The 21333-nt window shown below is 35.3% G+C and overlaps 1 protein-coding gene across 3 annotated transcripts in view; it reads right to left on the bottom strand.

Annotated features, from left to right (window-relative positions):
• Positions 1 to 10983: 10983 nt before the first annotated feature.
• Arap2 (ArfGAP with RhoGAP domain, ankyrin repeat and PH domain 2) overlaps positions 10984 to 21333 on the bottom strand; it is a 135618-nt gene continuing 125268 nt past the window's right edge. For 2 of the 3 annotated variants that reach the window (XM_048363996.1, XM_048363997.1), the window contains 3 exons: positions 20888 to 20951; positions 15467 to 15601; positions 10984 to 12090 (listed from right to left, as the gene is read on the bottom strand). In XM_048363996.1, coding sequence (XP_048219953.1) covers positions 11707 to 12090; positions 15467 to 15601; positions 20888 to 20951 — 583 coding nt within the window. In that variant the 3' untranslated portion in view covers positions 10984 to 11706. Of the gene's footprint in view, positions 12091 to 15466; positions 15602 to 20887; positions 20952 to 21333 lie in introns of those variants that run through there. The other variant, XR_007213520.1, reaches the window with a different exon arrangement.

Raw genomic sequence — 21333 nt, 5'->3', positions numbered from 1 at the left:
TACTGACCTTTCAATTTCCAGAATTTCAGTTGGATTCTCTATTAGTATTTTTGTAGCTTTATGGAATCTTCTTTCATCTTCTGTATTGTCTTCCTTACTTTATTAAGGTATTTATATTTTCATAATATTCCTTCTCTCTTTTATCAATTAGTTTTTATATGTCCTCTTATTTTATTATCTGTAAAATCACTCAATTATGAGAGCAATCGTAAACATCAATTTTGTTTCATGGATTTGGATTTTCTTTAGCATAGAATTTGCAGAGTTGTTTTTTTTTTCTTGTCTTGATTAATACTAATCATTCTCTCTATTATTTTACCAATATTTTAAGATTTTTGTCTTCTGTTCTTTTATTTTTCTAAGTATACTGTTACATTGGCTTATATACTCGTATTTTTATTTGAGGCTTTTCTGTTCTTTGATTATCTTCAAAATCACATTTTATATTTTGTCTTTTCTTTCAACTCCTTATTTCAGTCAACTATCATTTGAAACATGCCTATGTTTTGTTGTTTTATTATTGTGTTTGTTTTTGCGCCAGTCCTTGGGCTTAAATTCAGGGCCTGTGTACTGTCCCAGAGCCTCTGTTCTCAAGGCTGGTGCTCTACCACTTGAGCCACAGCTCAACATCCAGCTTTTTGGTGGTTAATTTGAGATAAGAGTCTCACAGACTTTCCTGCCCAGGTTGATTTTTGAATTATATTCCTCAGATCTCAGCCTCTCGGGCTAGGATTACAGGCATAAGCTTCCAATTCTCAGCTTCTGTTTTATAATATTTTTTATACTATAAGTTTTTGAAGTGAATTGGAAAAATGTTACTTAAGGTGCCGGTGTGCAATATCCCTACCAAGATGCTATTGAATTGTTTCTGCTGGAATTGCTACAAATCCCCCCAACCCACCCCACCCCACCCCAAATAAAAAAAGAACACCTCCTTTTCTCTTGTGACACCCTACTGGTAAATTCTAGCCAGTAAAGACTAATAATGATCAGAAAATCTCTCTCTAAAAAACTTTCAGTCTTTGGTACTTATTCTAATCTGAGTTCAATATGAGATCTGTGTATTTTCTTCATATGATAGCCCTTTTAGTAGTAAACCAGTTTTCATATTTATTTTTAACCTTGCCCTTCTTGTATCTATAAGGTCATGTCTGTCCCTATTCTTTATTACAAATGGCTTTTTAAGTTTTTTGACCATATTTCATTATGGTCTAAATACATGATTGGCTTCCCATCTATTGTTTATACTTATCTGTGTCGTAACTGATCACAACTAATTAGTTGTGATCTGAAAAACAAATGTGGGCCCGGAACATTTTCTCACTTGATGCAAGGTTCTCCACTTGTACCCTTTTATAGACTGTTCTGTTATCAGAAAGCTACCTGGTGCCAGGTATGGCAGTTCAGGTCTGTAATCCCAGCTACTTTGAAAGCAGAGGCAGGTGTACCTAAAACACAAAGGCAATCCAGAAAAGCTAGGGAGATTATAGGGAAAGGTAGAAAAATGACTATCTTGTACACAAAACAAAGGAAAAAGGAAAGAAAATCAGGAATAGGTACATGAATTAAATTGTACAGGGCTTGCTTACCTTGCCTAGCATTCACAAGGCTCTGGTTTCTATCCTCAATACAGAACAGACACGAAGAGAGGAGAGGACTGGAGAGGAGAGGAAAGGGGAAGGGAAAGAGAAGCTAGAAGAGAAGACAAAAGGAAAGAGGAAGAAGAACAAAAACATCAAGGAGAATAGAAAGAAAAGAAAGGGAAAATAATACATAAAAGCAAGGTTAACTGGCAGGCAGGAAGGCAGGCAGGCAAGCAAGCAGCAGCTATCCAGATTGATAGCTCCTTGTTGATTTCATCACTGTCATGCCTTAGCTTTCCCAGTATTATGACTTGACTTGCCAGCAGTAGAGACTTACACCTCTGGTATGTAATCACACTAACTAAGCTTGAAGCAGAAGATTAGCCCTGCATGTGTTGTAGCCGATCTTCTCTCCCTGGAGGATAATAACCTCCTGCAAAATAAAATTATAATCATAAAATTGATTGGTAAGCATAAAATCAGGGCAAGGAAAATTGGTTCAGCATTTCAATATTTATTTCCACCAGTAAATTTATTGGATAGGCAGATTCTTCACCCATTAGAATAGAGATGTATCCACCATCCAAACTAAGTAGTAAAATCTTTCTGTTAACAGGCTTCTCCCACAGTATAGGAGAAGAGGGAATAGTGGCTACCATCAATTTCCTAATGGACTGCTGTTGTTTTTCCATATTCTATTCTTTGATAATCAGTCCCTGACTCTAATGAATCAGTATTTTCGTACTCATTAATATCTTTTTCTATCTTGTTCTTAACGAAATGTGAATACTCAAGGTGACCTTAAATTTTTATGGCTACCTTTTAGAGAAGTTTTTTGTTTGATTTCCAAATTTTTAGAGAGTTTTTCATTATTATCCATATGAAATCACATAAAACCAAATATCTAGTCAATGACAATAAAAGCTGTGACAATGTTACTGCATTTATATGCTCAAGTCTCTCTGTGCTCTGCCTTTTCTTCTACCAATTAACAGATGCCAGACTGAGTTTAGATACTTGGACTGTAAGAAGCAAATGAATAACATTAATACGTTGGATGCCCATTATATCTTCAAGGGTCACTAATATCTTAGACTTGACTCTGTCTGCTTATACCATTTAACAGTGAAAGCAAGAGGTCCCATCTATCCAACTTTCCATTTGCTTCCTCCTTTCTCTAAGGCATAACCAGCTATATTTAAGAGCACTTGTCTCCAAAGACTATGTAGAATCTAGGAATAATAGGGGTCAGAGAAGCAGTTTAAAAGCTTCATGTTTTCCACAAGTATCCAAAGATAAAATTCCTTTGAAATTTTTCTTATTGTAAGCTGACATCTATATTTCTGAAGTTTCATCAGAATCTTGAACAACCTTGCCCTGTGTCTTGACCCTACATATTGGTAAAATGTATCTTGGATGACTCAGGCAACCGTTATGTATATTTTAATGTCTCTATAGAGTTTCTCAATAGAATTCTGTATGTAGATGCAGAAGGAATAATCTTTTTTATACAGGCACTTTGAAGATATGAATACAAATTGGAGAGGAAGGTGAAGATGAAAAGCAACGCCATAAGGAAAATGTGCATCATTGTAAAAGCTAATTGTGATGATAATTACTTTCTGCTTTGGAAGTACACGGATGGTGTTGGCTCTTACAATGGATTTGTTCAAAGAAATAAAATAGATTGGGCTATTCAACGGTGACTGAATTGTTCATTATGTTAAGAATGGAAAGCAATCTTGTAAAATGTCATCTTTTGCATTTATTTTAATTTTCTGAGAACATTCATGCCAGTTAAATGTAAAAAATTCCCCAATATCATTCCTACCTCATTAAAGGGGAAAAATACTATGCCTAAATGCCTTTGACCAAAAAAGTCATGTTATTTAAATAATTATCACTGTCTTTTTCAGCAGGCATAAGACAAGGAAAATTCAGATGAAGGAGTAAAAGGAGGATTCAGGATATTTGTCAAGGACAGAGAGTTAAGGAGGAAGAGACAATTTTGTAAAGAACTCAGCCTTGGCTGCAAACAGCAACACCTGCAGAGCTCTGCCTCCTTCTGGAAACATCATGCACCTGCCATTCCTTAGTCACACACTTAGAAATGTGACTAAAAACAATGGCAGCAAATAAATCACTTCATATTCCAGAGGTACCTGTTCCATGCTGTTTGTTTAAATCTCTAAATCTCTTTGCAATTTTCCACTACTGTTATTAGTCATCCAGGTTAAAAATGTAGTTCTTCCTTAGGTCTGCTTCTCAGGCCTTGATAAAAGGCTGGGCTGTTGCCTGTGTAATGGACATATGCCTCCTCAAACTTTAATTTCACCTTAGGTTGTTGACGGCTCATTTCTTTGAGCCTGTATATAATGGTCTGTATAATTCTCATCTTTTGTCACTTGTTTGCGTTTTTTAGCTTGAAACTTTTGCAAGTCTTCCTTGGTCTGAATGTTGAGATTCATATTCCCAAGCTGGCCACTCGTCCACATTCTGCCTTTGTGTCATTCATATGCTTTGTGGCTACCTTTTGCCTTCTTTCTCTTAAGCCAGTCTGCTTGTATAATGAATCTAGCCCAGGGCTTTAAATTATTCTGATGTTTCTTAAGTGTGCTTCACTTAGTTCTGGTGATAAACAGGATCAGTAAGACTTGAAGAGATTCCCTCAAAGAAGGGAAGATAGAAGTTGTGCACTGATGGCTCATGATAGTAATTCTAGTTATCCAGGAACCTGAGATTTGGAGTTCAATGAGTGGTTGAAAGCTATCCAATTCAGAAAAGTTCACCATCTCCAAAATAACCACCAGAAACAGCCTGGCTGGGGTTATAGCTCAAGAGGTAATGCAATGTGAGCCTAGCAAAGTCCTTAGTTCAAACTCCAGTAGCACTACAAAAAAGGAAAGGTGATAGAGAGCTCTGAGGACAAACACATTATTTTCTAAAACTTAGTAGCTCCACAGGAGAAGTGTGTGATGAAGTGCCAGGAAAAAAAAAACAGGCAATCAGGAAAAAAAAAGTAATAGTCCTTCTCAGTTTTGAAAGTTGTTTGAGATGGCCATCTTCATACAAGTTATAGCCTCACAGCTAGAAGGATCTGTAAGGGGGCAAGGGACTGTGCTGGCAGCCCCTAAATTATTTTATAGAGAAAATGCACTTCAGATAAGGCATTTATTGATTGAATACATAAGTGGATGACCAAGAGACACTAGACCAGAGGGAACCAATAACTTAAGATCCATCATTGAGGCTGCAAGTAGGTGTTCCATGAATTATATTTAAAGAGACTGCCAATACAAGTGTGACAACCCCTAAATACCAAATGAATGTTAGTTAAAAGTAGTAATTTTTGAAATTAAAAAATATTTTCCTCATAAAATAGATTTTTCATTTTGTCTATTTACATTGTTATTCCTTCCAATGACACCCAGAGAAGTATCCAACTGGGTAGTGGAACATAGTGGATGAGAAAAACAAAAGTTATAGTGTACAAATTTATCAATGTATGCATAAAAAGTTCCTGGAGAACTTTGGGAGATTCCCAAATAAACAAATAGTCTTGGGTTTCTCATGTTTTCTGAACACAAAGCACATAAAAATGGAACATTTATATGCCTCTTGTACACACACATTACTTAGGTAAAATTAGAGGCACCAAGTGGGTAATTGAGTGATGATGAGATGTGATATTTTGAGGTCTAAGTGGCATTGCTAAGAAGAAACTAAATTTACTTCCAAAGGGAAGATCATTAAAATTTTAATTTGCTTCTCTACAGTTCAATTATAACATGCTTAATGTGCTGGACATTAACCTTAAGGGACTTAACACAATTATGGAACAGTTCCAACATACCTTATTCTCTTGGATTCATTTTTTCTGAAATATGAGGTATTTGTTAGTATTTTAAGATTTTTGTAGTCTCTCAAATAAATGCTTCATAGTATCTCATTGTTACTTTTCTTTCTACTTCTTCGATGCATGGTAAGATTACTTCAAATGAAATGAGAATTACTCACTAGAATGCCATTTAAATAACACCTACTTGCAGCCTCAGTTATGGATCTTAAGTTATTGGTTCCCTCTGGTCTAGAGTCTATTGGCCATCCATTTATGTACTCAATCAATAAATGCCTTGTCTTCAGTGCATCTTCTCTATAAAATGTCTTAGGGATGGCCAGGGACTGGCACATTCCCTCCCTGATCTTGAAATCTAATTAGAATCATGGACAAGTAGCCCCTTTATCTGACAAAAGTATATTTTATTCCTTTCTGAAGTTTGGGTCACTGTATTCCAACAAAACAATCAGTGACATGACATGATTATATTATGGAGACTATAATGGGAAGGGGACAATTGTATCTTTTTCTTCACATATTTCCTGGACAGGTTTTAACCAGAGTCCTTTGCTGAAAGAATGCGTTGTCTGTAATTCAATACAAAAAGATGAATTTGTATTCTCCACATTGCAAAGCTATCACTCCTTTTCTTCAGGAAGGTGAAATACTGCTTGTGATTTGAGACGGTCAAATAAAAATCAAGTGAGTGTATCATCCTCAATTTATATATAAAATATAAGTAAAATAAATGTAAACACAAGTAATATTTCTTATACATTCCTCTGACAAGCTTCAATGCATCTAACCATTTTCGGAACCATGACTCAGGTACTATTAGAGTATTTCATACCTAAAGGGGAGGCATGTCAAAGTTATGAACTATTCAAAAATTTGGAGGACAAGCGATGAATATGCAAGAAGTATAATTTAAACTCTTAAATAGAAATAACAATAAAATCCTGATATGTATTAGGAAAAATATAACCTATGAGTAAGGGAGTAATTTGAATAAAAATGTAAGACCAAAATTGCCACTAAACACACACACACACACACACACACACACACACACACACACACACACCCCACACACACACATAGGTTTTAATTAGAATGCATTGGGAAGGAAATAGGAATGAAAGCAGCAGGTGGTTGAACATATTCATAAAGAGTAAACATTAATTTATTCCAAGTTGTTACTGGTAATATAATCTGCAGCAGTGGACAAATCGAAGTTAATTGAATTCTGAAAGGAACATGTGTAGGGAACAATTTCCACTATTATGAAGAGTTAGTACATATAAAAAGACAGCTTTGAAATTAAATACAATTTAATTCAGTCCTGAACAATTTTATTGACACACAAAATGTGAGACTGAGTCCTTAATGATCTAAACTCTCCCCAACATTTTATTATGCAAAACCTGTATATACAGTAAACTTGAAAGAACCTTCTGGTGAATGCCCCAGGACCCACAACACAGAATCTATCATTGTAAATTTGTTATATTTGCTTAATCACATTCTCTGTCTCTCTATCCCTGCCTCTATCAATGAATTGATCTGATCTTTATTTAAGGTATGTGGCCAACATTTCACCATCTAAATATTTTATATAAAATCAAATGCACACATCTTCACAATATTCCATGAATTTTGAAATGCACACTTTTGTAGCATTAACATTTGATCACGATACAGAAAATGAACATCTTTCCCAGAAAGCTGCCTCATTATCTTAGCAAGTGGGTTTTTAAAAATTATAATCCTGCAATTTTCTACAAAGATTCTCTAAGTAAAAATATACAACTTGTTTATTGAGCTCTTGGACATCTGGTTTTCCACAGACATTAGCAATGAAATCTTTCTTATAAAAGGAAAACATTTCAAACTGTCGTTATGAAAACATTTGCACACTATGCAAATATCTATGTGAAAGCTGAAAAATGTAAAGCAAAAACAATTCATTTCAAGGAGTCTAGAATATACTTTTATTAGAAATGTGAGAAGTAGCAAGAGGGTAGAGATGTTTTTTTCATAGAACTCCGTGAAGAAAAGTTGTGGTTACAGAATAGAGAATATACTCAGGAGAGCAAAAGAAAGGAAGAGCACTGAGAATCAGGACACAATCCAGACAGGTGAACAGAATGGGAAACAAAGGCAACAATAAGTTAGGAAACATTTGGCAGCGCCCAACTTCCTTCCTTAGGTGAAAGAGGAGGCTGAAGTCTGGGACACAAGGTCAAAGTGAGCGGGCCTCTTCAACAGACTGGAAGAAGTAATTGGAGGATAAACCCATATCCACCACAAGCTTTACACTTGTGTGGGGATCTGATGGAGCAGCAAGTTCCCCACCTTAGAGGACAGAGTCAAGAACCCCTATTTTGTCTTCATATCTTGGAGAGTCCTGATGAATAGTCATATTACTTGTTTATACTGGTATCATTGCTTGAATTCAAAGTCTTACATTCTAGTCAACGGATGCTCCACCATTGGAGTCATACCTTCTTGGCTGGCAGATGGCCACTTTTTTACTGTGTTCCTTCTATGAACCTTCCTCTGTTGGGCATGCTGCATTGCTGGTCTCTCTTTATGTCCCCATGTTCTTTCCTTGTGACAACAGGCAGAAAAATCAGGATCAACTGTAATGACCTCATTTTAAAGATATCACCTTTTTAAAGGACCTACAGCCTCATACAGCCGCATTTTCAGTTATTGAAGGCTAGTTTCAATGCGTGAACTGTTGGAGAAGACAACTGAACATAAACCTGTGGCCATCCGTTTCACTGGTGCATTCATATTTTAAAAGGGGGAGAAAACTGCTAGAAGCAGTTTGAAAATAGTAATAAGTATCTACTTAGGTTACATGAGAACTGGAAAAAAATACATGAAAAGCTAACATTTCGTTATCACCCACCATGTACCTAGCCCATATACACACTTAGCTGTGTCTCTAATTTTTTTTTTTACATAAACTAGTACTCTCAGAATAATTGCCAAAAAGCAGTTATTATTCCCATTTAAGTAATCTTATTGGGACTCAAAAATTATATAAAATAATTCATAAAGTGTTACACGTAAGGCTATTGAAAACATTCAGCAGATATTAGACATGGTAGAGGAAATAAAGATATGCAGTATTGCTTATAACACTTTAAGCAAAACAAAAAATAACATGACTTTGAAAACAAAGATTGAACTTTGGTAAATCTCTAAGGTTATTTTCTTTTTTTCTTTTTCTTTTTTTTTTTTTTTGGCCAGTCCTGGGCCTTGGACTCAGGGCCTGAGCACTGTCCCTGGCTTCCTTTTGCTCAAGGCTAGCACTCTGCCACTTGAGCCACAGCGCCGCTTCTGGCCGTTTTCTGTATATGTGGTGCTGGGGAATCGAACCTAGGGCCTCGTGTATTCGAGGCAGGCACTCTTGCCACTAGGCTATATCCCCAGCCCCTCTAAGGTTATTTTCTTCACTGTGTTTTCCAAGGATTAACTATGAGAGCTGTACCCATAACAAAATATTTCACACCTTAATTCTAAGTCTGGCTTTAGTAGAGTGAAGTTTCTCTGATTGAAAATATGTAAGTCCTGGTGCAAATTTTGATAAGATGATCCACTTGTAAACATCCTTTTCCTGTGGAGGTCATCAGAACGGAAAACTACACCTACATAAGTGGTCCAATCAGTCCAAATAAACTTGAAGCATTTCCTCCTGTAATTAATAGTTCATTTTAGAATTGGAAAATTGTCATATGAACAATGCAAATTGGCAGCTAACAAAGCTATATACAGTTAATTTTTCTGCATTAATTACTTTTGCTTGGATTTGAGTTCTCACTGATATTTTAATGAAGCATTAGGTAATGGGTTAGAAATCAAAATTTAAAAGTCATGGCTAACAATTAACTCTATAGATACAGAAATCCAAGTGTGATTATGTTTATGTGTTTCTGAATATAATAATATTTTAAAAATAAAAACTATTCTTACCAATGTGTTCTAGGTTTTTAAGTATATATAAAACTCATTTTATCAAAAAGGAAAAAGATTGGAAATTTTATTTGACATATTTCACAGCAATACTCTTTAACAGAGTAGATAATGAAGAAAGACAATAGTCACATTCAAATGGACTTGTAAAACAATTTTAATTTTTACTCAAAATGTGTGAGATGCCATCATTAGCCCTTATCTTACACTTGAAAGAATGGAGATAATTGTTCAAGAAAGGAAGAGATGAAGAAACTAATAGGTTTCAAGCTGAAGTTCCAAGAAAAATTCAGGTAAGCCAGGTAAAACTCCACATACTGTCATTGTCCAAAACTGTCAAACATATACAATTCCATATTCCCTGATTAATAAAAATATAAATTATCATTATTTATTAGAAATAACAGTTTATTTAACATTAGTTTTTCTTCCTAAATAACATATGATTTCTTGCTTTAAAGGAAGGTTAACCTCCCCCAGTGCCATCTAGTCATAAACTGTCCTGCAGTTTCACTTACAACCTATTTCAATTCCAAACTGTTTGGATTTAAAGAATAAATACCACCTACTTCCAAGAAGCTCTTCTATCCCCAACAAATAGAAGTGGTCAATATTTTACAACAAAGACAGCCATAGCCTTTAAGAGGACATTACTGTTCTATGATTGGGGTGACTTAAATATGGCCATGAGACAAAGTCTGGAAAGAGAAACACCTAAAAGCAGACGCACAACATCTCAGAATAATGCATTGTAACATAAAAGTGTGCATACTGGTAGGACTGAGGTTTGAATGCTGAGTCTTGAGAATGCTGGGCAAGTGTTCTACCACATGAGCTACACTCCTTTCCCAGTCCTTTTCTAATTGGTCCCACGTTTCGCCCAGAGTTCACTTTAGACTTTATAATTCTACTACCACTTCCCACAATAGAAACACAATCACAGCCAACGTGTTTTGTGTGATGAGATTCTTGCTAATTTTCTTTCTCAGACTAGACTGGAAACACAGTCCTCCTTTTCGACCTTCCAAATAGATGGGATTATAGAAAGACACTACCATATCCTGCTAAGTTACATAATCATTAATATGCATGCTCACTAATAAAATTTTAAAGGTGAGAAACAATGCCAATCACATAAACTATATAATTAATGTCACCCATAGGGAAATCTCCAATTGTGTAGCTGATTTTACATGAAAATAAAAATAGAGGGTTTTGTTATTTTCATAGGTAGAGAGGGGAAAAACAAAACCCAAAACAGTGATTAAAAAAAAAAAAAGACTAGATGGAAAATGGCCCTAGGCTGTGTTCTTCCAGATAATTCTGACAATGTAGAAAAAGACCTTACAACCACACATAAAAAAATAACACACACACACACACACACACACACACACACACAAATCAAACAGAATAATAACAGAAAAGCACCCTATGAGGATGAATTTTGCTCGTACCAAAAACATGGTTAAGGATTTAAAAAAATTGTTTGCGTACAACAGTGCAAGTGAGGTGTGTGCCAGAGCAAGCCCATAACCTCTGCAGCGCAGCCTCCGTTGCTCCAGACAGTGCACAGGGAACGCTGCCCTCAAACCATTATTCCCATGGGCCCTGTTCCCCCTGGGAAACACTGTCACAAGGCTATTTCTTTAGCAAGCATTTTGTCCTTAATAAGTTCCAGTCCTTAGTGAACTAGCAGGCATCTTAGTTCACTTCCTGGGAAGGCAGGACATTGGCTAACTTTTTGCCTTTTCATTGTTGTTTAAATCCCAGTTGTTTGCTAGGCAATCACTGAGGGGAAAAAAAAAATCCTCACTCTTTTTAACTTATTTCTCTCTCTTTTCCCTAAGGTGGGCCCAATGAAAACCTAACATGTGGTAAATTCATGTACATGGCTTCTCAAAGTGAAAAATGTTACATACAGTTTCATAGGCTTCCTTTAAACACAGCATTTTATACAGTACAGTACAGTTTGAGATTTCTATTCATAACTTATTCCATTTAATAGTTAAGTACTTTAAAAGGGTTGGCCACCTAAAGCAACCCAAGGCCTTCTTACATAAAGTTAATACACTTGACATTTACAAGCATTCTTCAGACAAAAATAAAGTTAATCTTACAATTCATCCCATATATACATATTTTAAAATGTTCTTTTAAATGCATACGTATAGACAGGCAAATTTCTTAAAGCACAGACAAATTTGTCTACAGATAAACTCTGTAATCTTCTTACAGTTTCGTGTCTGTTTTACACACAAGCACTGTAATGCAACATTAAAAAATAATTTGTGGGGTTATTCATTTGATTTCTTTCTGTAAAATCTGTTCGCCCTGCAACTCTTTTGGGAGGGTTCTTGACCGTTGTAGAACCACACTAAGTTCTTCAATTACCTTTGACGGTAACTTATGATCAGGGTCCAAAGTTGCTTTGCCATTCCTGTCATCTGTCTTCCTCAATGTCTTTATTCCTCGGCAGCTTTTTTGTAGTCCATGTGAGAGTTCAGTCTCTGTGTCCTCCAGGCAGTTGAAACTCCGATGCTTTCTGGCGCGATTTCGAAGTTTATCGTCCTTGTGTTCCAGGCACTGGGCCACAATGGAAGCTCTGTCCTTCAGGCTTGGGTCCATGGACTCTCGATCGCGCTTTTCACTGAGCCTCAGCCTTTCAAGTTCTGCTCTTGCACTCTGAACATAACATAAAAAAGTCTCATACGAATGCAAGATTTGACACAGCTGATACTTAGAAAATACAGTCAATGCTTCTTTTTATACAAGTCTTTATTCTCATGATGTAGGTTCATAGTTTACTTTGATATAAGTGACATGTCTGAATTTATATACACTGGTCTTAGAGCTAACAAAATCAAGTCACTGTAGACTACCGGAATTTATTTAAATGTACATTTAACCTACCACTTCAAAGAATGGTCTTCCAGAAAGTTCCTTCTAATTGACTCTCATTTCAAACTTTCCCCTTCCAACTAACTTTTGTGATTCCTGTACATGTACCCTGCACTGTCTGACAGCCCCTTTTTTTTGCATTCGTGCTACCTATTATCATCTTAAAGAAAATGAGAGGTAGAATGGTAGAGAAATTCATTGAACTTTTGTTTGCTATTTTATTCTACCCCCAACTTATTTGACGAATGAACTCTTTCCACCTAGTGCCTATGGGGATTCCTCTGGTGTATATTTCAAAACACTGCAATCTTGGGATATATGTGTTCAAAAACCACTACATTATCAGTAGATTAGAGGGAATTTTTCATGCGATGAACTTTAAGGGCCAATAAGCCTACAAGCACAGTGCAACAGGACCCCCGCAACAGGAAATAAAGGTGAGCTTTTTAAACCAGCATTCGGGGAGGCTGTGGACTGGGAAATACCTAGTGTACAGAATTCTTAAAGAAGAACCTAACTCTGTATAAGATACATTTTTTTCCATATCACAGTGGCAGTTGTTATTATCTTTCCTCCATCAGCACACAGGCTTTGAAATTCTCTTAGGTGGTAAAGTTAAAGGCTAATTACTAAGGACATGATGTTGAAATTTTAAGTATACTATAAATATAATAGAGCCTTAAGGATGGATTTCCTTGCACAGGTGGGGATGTGTCGTGGAAGGGCCCTGGTAATAGTCAGAAGATAGTAGAGTGAAAGAGAGCTGGAAGCCATGAATGCTTTGCATGAGTAATATGAGTATTACAGGTTGTGTGGAAACAAAACCAAGTGGGGGGTTATTGAGGAAAGAAGAGCATAGTTAAGCTGGTGTACTGTCCCTTACAAAAGGAGGTATTAATAATTTAAAAGGAGAGATGGTAGCATGTGAAAGTGAGGTGAACTTGCAGTGGCTTGCTCTAGGCAGTGTCAGCCTGTGTCACTCTGTGTTGAGAGCAGTGAAGCCTCTCTCTTAGCTGCCAAGAATAACAACTACTGTCAAAGCTACAGCACCAGGAGGCGAATGGATCCTCACAGAAAATCTGGCCTATGGCATTAGTCTTGGTGGTCCTCAAATACCTCCCTCAGAATCCAGAGATGTGACTCTATGGTATGCACAAATTATAACAGAAACCCTTTATCTGGGTGTTTCTATTGCATTCAGTTTTAATTGCCATGTTATAAAGTATATAATCCTATCACCTAAAGGTAATCCTTATAATGACTTGAAAGCTTTGTATGATCTTTTACAGCTTGTATTGTTTGTGTTTAACTCAAAGAACACCATGTCTGATAGGCAGAGTTTAGAATGAGAACCCAGGCTGGCCTAAAACCAATGTGATGTGTGATTTCCAGAACCACATCTACAAGAGGAGAAAAGAGAAGGCTAGGTACAAATCTAGATTAGACAGGAGGGGAAAAGTACGGAAAGAGGGAAAGGATGAAATTGTTCAAAATGAAATGCACTCAGTACCTGAATTATGTAACTGTAACCCCTCCATACATCGCCTTTATAGTAACAACAAAAATAAATAAATTTAAAAGAAATCTAGATTACTGCCTTGTTTCACACGCGTCAATGTTCTCTGACCATAATTTTTTTGTTTATAGATTTTGTTATCAAAAAGAATTTTTTCTCCCTTTCTTTCTTTTTGAAATAGGGTCTTCTTGCTTGGTAAGTACCTTGTTTGGCTTCTAACTGCATAGTTCCTTGGGGATCAAATATTCACTTTAGGGCTGGGGATATGGCCTAGTGGCGAGAGAGCTTGCCTCGTATACATGAGGCCCTGGGTTCAATTCCCCAGCACCACATATACAGAAAACGGCCAGAAGTGGCGCTGTGGCTCAAGTGGCAGAGTGCTAGCCTTGAGCAAAAAGGAAGCCAGGGACAGTGCTCAGGCCCTGAGTCCAAGGCCCAGGACTGGCCAAAAAACAAAACAAAACAAAACAAAACAAAACAAACAAATATTCACTTTAGACTCAGTCTCCTAATGCTGAGACTACACAGGCCCATAACACCATGCATGTCTACGCAAGACAATTTTGAAAACTAGTGAGTTATCCTATTCAGATCTCCAAGTTACATATTATTTTCTTCAACAAATGCTAAATTAATCTAAAACATTACCATGAATATTTAATCATCACAATAATCCTATAGCATAAGGATCTTAACAGCTCCATATGACAAAGCAGCTAAGGATGCAAAGTAGGACACTCATAATTATAAAGGAAGTTGAGAATGCCACAGGTAGTATCTAGGTTGTACTTTCTAAACATCCTTTCTTTTATGTCTATTCATGTGTAATCTCCTTTGCAATCCATATAAGTTCCCTGATTTATACAGCTGGCTCACTACAAGTATACTAATGAATTTTAGAAGTCACTTTCTGCAAGCAGTCTTCCTTTCCCTTTTAGATGAAGTACTCTCACACAATTTCCAAAAGAACCTCATGAAAGCCAAGCCAACAAATATACCAATATACCAACTATTTCAAAATCAATTCTTCCTAACCTATCTCTTGATAACTTTTATTTTCTTATGAATGCACTCGCTGAGTAGCTAATGAGTTTTTAAAGTAAAAGGAATAACCAATATTTTTTCTTAAGAGATCACATTGCTGGTCAATATGGTTACTATTAATGTTCTGCCCCACAAAGCAACAAATAAAAATGATAGCATCCTCCATGCAAAAGGCCAGATCTCCTTTGTTGATTTTCAGTGGCCATTTTGAAAAGGGTTGTTGAGTACTAGAAAAACTAGTTGTCCTGACTCTAGATACTCTACCATGGATTTATTCTAAGAGTGTTATAAATAAATTTGAGAGTGAGATTTTACTTGTGGATTTCTCTACACATATTTAAGTTTGCCTGGCTACCTTAGAGGGAAAAAAATAATAGCACTCGGCATATAATAGCATTGTAATTAGCAGTCAAGGAATTAAAAAAAAAACAGTGACATGTTTATTTGTAGTATTTTTTGTGATGTATAAAGTTATCATTTTGCTTTTCCAAGTAATTGTTACTGTGCTTTTGAAGGCAATGAAGTACTTAATTCACTCAGTCATATTAGGAATAAGAAAGTAAGTGCTATAAGTTTATATGAGACAAGCGTCTAACCTACCTCAATATTCCTCCGGGCTTGGGTTGCATTTTTTACAGGCTGAATGGGAATGAGAGGTAAACCCCCAATTTTGGGATTTTTGGTTATTGAACGTTTTCGTTCCTTTCCCGCTGGTGGCCATATATCATTTTCATGCTGTGGAAACACAATTTCATGTGGTTAGTATGTGATTTTATTATGTGCCATACACCATGTGAGTCACTTGGCTCCTTCTTCATGTATCAACATCAAAAAGTCTGCTTTCTGAGAAAAAGCCATTTGTGGTTATGATATTGATGTTGGCAGTGGCATGGCTCAAGGTTGTGAAACTGAAGTGAGCTGAGCTTTGAAGTCTCAGTTCAATTTCTAGGTTTCAAGCACATGCCTTCTGTACTACTTACTACTTCTCAAACCAAAGAGGGCAAAATATGGAAGGGGACTGACAAATCTCTTTGGAAGAGGAAAATGAGATGCTTGTGTACATTGCTAGATCCTGTAATCAAAGTAACTCTACATTTATTTTCCTCCCATACCAAACAGGATTTTGATGTAAAAAGAATTCAATATTATATACCTCAAATCAACTTACGGCATGGCCACTTGAAAAATTAGCCTTTTTTGATGACCTTTTGAAAAACATTACTACTGCATCTAATTGAATTCCAAAGAAATGTTACATTTTTATACACACACATTTATACTGAAAATCATTACAAAACAGAGAGTGTGGCACATTTGTTCTCAAATTATTGACTACATATTCTGTCCAATAAACAATTATAGATATGACTGAAGAAAAGCAAATTTTTCAATGGGGGATAAATGTCCAGAGGTGAAATTAAAAGCTCTCTGGTGATTAATTCTTGAGATATACATAAAAGATAAATCTTAAAAGAACTTGTATACTTCTCAGGGTAGATTAAACTTTTTAAAAGTTAAGAAAAGCAAATTGATTTTTTGACATCAATCCATGAAAGAAGTGTAGAATACCAAGTACAAAATAAGATGTTACTGATATTTTGCTTAAATAAAATCCACTTTGTACACTATACAGTTAAAAGTCTACTAGTTATTTTCCTCTAGTTTTAAGCTATAGCAAAGCATTATTATCTTTATGCTATGGTTAATATTTTAATATGTTGGTTCATGGTAATGAATTTATGTCTACAAGTATCTACTGTGTGCCCTATTGCAAAAGCTAAATTATTGAGGGACATATATCTAGGAATCATAGTCATTAATATGCATATAATACACCATTTAGTCTTCAAGGATGCTTCAGTATATAATGTATTTCCTTAAATTCTAGTAAAGAATCTACCCTGATTAAATCTTTAAGGTACTATGTCAACCACAGAGAAAGTTATTAGTATAATAATGTTTTTGATATCTTGGTCAGAAACATGGTAAAAAAAGACCTCGAATATTTATATAATTGATATGCTCATAATATAGAGAGGTAAGAAAAAACTAGCTGAGAACTAAGTCTGTAATTGTGTGAATTATATTTATATCTTCAAATTGATGACATATATTCTTACATGATATTTTTGAGAAAACAGAAACCTCTAGATCTAAGTGATATGTTGTGACGTAAATGGTAAATGATCTCAAAAGTTATACAACAGAGACAAATTTCTGAGATAATACTTTAATTGTTAGCACCAATCATCATACACAACATCTCAATTTCTGCCTCTCATTTCTTTCCTTGTCTTCCTTATCCCACCACTTTGATTTAGTTTCATTCATCATAATGACCCTTTTGGGGGTGGGAGGTTATTTCACAATATATTTCCTTGGCACAATGTTATTTACTTTAAAAATGACCTCTTAAAAAATGTAAAAAACATACAGAAAAAGCCAGGCATTTAGTAGGAATGTAAACATTCTTTGATTCTTTGAGATTTTGAATTCATTCACCACTATTATTACATGCTTTTTCACATTTCCTTCATAGCTTGGCTGAGATGTCATAGTGGATTATTAAATTTACTTCTTTGTAAATTATCTTTGTCTTATGTTTGTTGGCCCTCCATCATACTTTCCTTTGCAAAGTCCCTAACCTAGGTAAACATAATTGTATTTACTCCATGGTTATCTGCTAATTAATAGAGAAAACACATATTATTTTCTAAATCCTCTCATTTTAAATTTAGTTGTATGTTTGTGAATTGTCAGCACTAACTTTAAGTTTTACCATAGACCACTGGCTTCCTAACAGTTTGTGAATTATTTTTCATCTTTTTCCTGTGCCATGACACTTCTAATAACCTTTCCTATCTCATAAGTGGTCATCTAACTGATTTAATTCAAAAAGTCATTAGTAACTGAAGTCACTGAAGAGTATAATTTCCCTGTGATGAAACCTACCAATTTCTTTTTAACTATTGCTACATTACTCCTCTTTGTAATCAGCGTTTGCTCTGATTGCACAGTAACCTTTTTCCAGTCATGTCTATAATTGTTCAGTATGTTAGAACATGTAGTCAATAATTTGAGGAATGTGCTCACTTTTAGTTATAATATAATGATTTTCAGCACTAATGTACAATTGTGTACTTGATCATATTGCTACTCAAGTCTGCTGAGGACCTCTATTTCCGTAATATCTCTTGTTCTTTACCACAAATTACTCCCAACTATCAGACAGTCTCCATCAGCATATTAAAGACATAGATTCTTCCTTGGTAATTATAAACACTCTAACCCACATGCCATAACTACTTTGACTTATTGCTCATGTCTAGTCAATTATATGGCAGAATTTTACTGATCTAGTTTTCCTTCTTATTCAATCATTTTTTTCTTTTCCTTTCTTATTTCTTCCTATTCTGCATGATAGTTAACTTTTGCAGTGTCCCTGAGCAAATTCAAGCTTCTCTACACACCTGTGTTCCTCACCCTGTCTTATTTCAATCCAGCTTTTGACAGAATCCAAATGCTGACTTCTCCTGAATGAACATTTCAAGCTCAAACGTTGGTTCAACTTGCCATTCAGCCTATCCTTTTGTGTATACAATGGGTGCCCCAAATTCATGTAGCCTAAACACAACTTTCAGTTTGCTCTTACATCTCTGCCTATCCCATGTACATTTGTCAATTATCCAGGGCCTAAAAACTAAGATTCTTCCTTGTGTCTGCTCATTTTCTCGAACTTCTCCAGCCAGACAATTTAGAAGCTCTGTTGTCTCTAGTAATATTCCTGAATCTGGGTGTCCCATCACTCTCCTTGTCTGAGCTAACATCTTTCAGTAGCTGCTCGTCCTTATTCATTCACCTAACCCCTATAATGTAGACTCGACAAAGGAGCCACACACATTTTTTTTTTCAACTGAAAAAAACAGATGGTTTCTTTCTTCTATTTCAAACTCTTATACAGGAACAGGAACTAGAAAATGTGTCCCAAGCTTTCCTTATACATAGAAATTTTTATGGAATAAACCAAGATCACTACTGGATTTGGGTCGGCTGGTCTGACCTCTAGAAATATACCTCATAGATAACTGTAGGATTGATTCCTTCATCTTTTTTTTTTTTTTTGACCTATCTCAACTCACCTAACACATATTCAGAAAGCCATGTTATCATATGGTTGTCCATTTGAAATTTATATAACATTTGTTTTCTTTCCCTTTTCCTGATATAGTAAGTACAAATACTCTAGAAGGCAATGGATGGGCCCATGGGTGAAGCAGATATACGGAGAGGAGCTATGTTAGAAAAAAAGGTTTCCTCTCATAACTTTTCTTCTCACTAATGTTACATTTAAAACAGGCAGGTATGAAATTACCAATACTTATAAACACATATGTTTTTAATAGCTACTACAATGGAAAAGTTCAGGTCACCAAGGGTCTAAATAGTCTGCAGGTCAGGGAAAGTTTCCTGAAAATGAGATTTCTAAGTTGGAAATCAGAGGAACGATGAAACAATGGTGAGGATGAAGATATTAGCTATGACAAAAGTTTTCTGAGCACCAGAAAGGAGTTACTGTTAAGGAAATTTACTGCTGATCAATATGTGTACTCATTAACATACATTAATATATGCTATTTTGCTGTTTCCTTATGGTTTGTGAAGCCATATGTTTTAGAACCCAAGGAGTTCTCTGTGTTTATTACAATGAAATACAGACAATACAGAAATATGACAATAGCATATAGAAATTAAATGAACAGGAAAAAATAATACTTGGGCTACTCCTTTGGGACAAGGGTAAATGATATGTGAGGAAGGAAGACATAACTTGGTCATGAGACTCTTTTCCTACCTATCTATCCCTTGAGCTTCAGCTACAATCTATAAACTTCACTTTTTAAAACTAAAATAAGAATTTAAGTGTGCCATAGACGCTATAATACCTTTTGACCGAAACATTAATAGTATTATACTAAAATACTTCAAATCTAGAGGGCTTTTGTATGCTGTTTGTGAGTAACATTACAGATATATGAGTTTTCATAAATAAAGTGTCTAAACAGTGAAAAAGTAGTCTTTTCTTGAAAATATATTCCCAAGTAGTAATAGTACAGACAAGATGAGATAAACCATGTTTATTAATCATTGGAAAGGCCACTAAATTAAATGAACAGAGAAAACTGTTTTCAGAACAAGTAAGAACTAGATTTTAGGTGAGTTAACTTCTTCCTTGTAAAAGAAGCAGGAAAGCAGCTTCTCAGTAATGAAGAGTGGCAAATTAATCGTTACCAATAAATTTCAATGTTTTGTGAGAAGCATTGTTGGGAATTCAGCCAGACAAGGTTGGGAAAGAAACCAATTCAATTAATGGGACTATTTAACCTTTTCAGAAACAGTGAGTCCTCCTTCACAGTGGAGACTAAATGGAAAATTGAGTTTAAGTTTTGGCATCAGAGAACCTTGAGCTTCAACCACTAAGTGAACAGTATTAGGAGAACAACAGAATGTTTGTTCTCAAAGCCAGATGACATCATGCATGGTTGCTTCAAAGAATCCCAAAGTTGGCTCTTACAAACTATCACTCATTAATAGGGATTTAAGAAATGTATGATTATGTCCTTACTTCTAGAAAGGCAAGGATAAGAAAAGTGAGAGAACAAAGGAAACAGGACACATTTTCAAAGTGAAGATCTTTAAGGATGTGACAGTTGAAAGTATGACAGCTGAACTAAATTCCTCTTATGTTCTCATCATAAACCAACACCGCTCCTATGCCAAAGAATGGTGGGTCAGAAAAAAAAATTAAAGCCTAAAAAGAGAATAAACTGTTTCAAAGGATGATAAAATGGATAAGTTTGGAATTTCACAATTAAAACTAAAATGAACATGAGAATGAAAGTGTATATCAACTGTGTATATCTAAAATTCTTATTAAAATGATTTAACAAGTGTCAGCATATTAAACATTGACTATGAATAAAGTTATTATACTTTATTAGATAGTTGAAACTAATATCATACCTGAGCAAGAAAGATACTTGCCATCCACTCAATCTGGGATTGTGCACTATCACAACATAGGTGCCTACAAAAGAAGGTTTATATAATGAATAGTTCACAAAGACAACTGGCTTTTCTCCACGGTGTCTGGTGATGTAGCAATAAAAAAAATCCATCAATTTCTCCAGCTTTATGGTTTCATGCAATCAAAAGTACAATGTTTAGTAGAAGTGGTTGCAAAAGTGGTTTCTCTGGTAAACATCAAAATAACAGTGCAAATATGCTATTTTAAACAAACTATAGCAAAGGGTTTCAATATCTACTGCAAAACAATTAGAAATACTTTGGAAAAACAGAAAAGTCAATGCCATTTTTCCTTTTCAGGTATTTTATAGGAAAACATCTTTTTACCCAGAAATCCTGATTCTATTGTGTTTGCACATTTTTTTTTTTTTTTTTTGCCAGTC

This window comes from Perognathus longimembris, chromosome 16 (genome assembly GCF_023159225.1).
Source record: "Perognathus longimembris pacificus isolate PPM17 chromosome 16, ASM2315922v1, whole genome shotgun sequence".
NCBI classification, from domain to species: Eukaryota; Metazoa; Chordata; class Mammalia; order Rodentia; family Heteromyidae; genus Perognathus; species Perognathus longimembris.
This window is presented reverse-complemented; position numbering and strand designations above follow the sequence as displayed.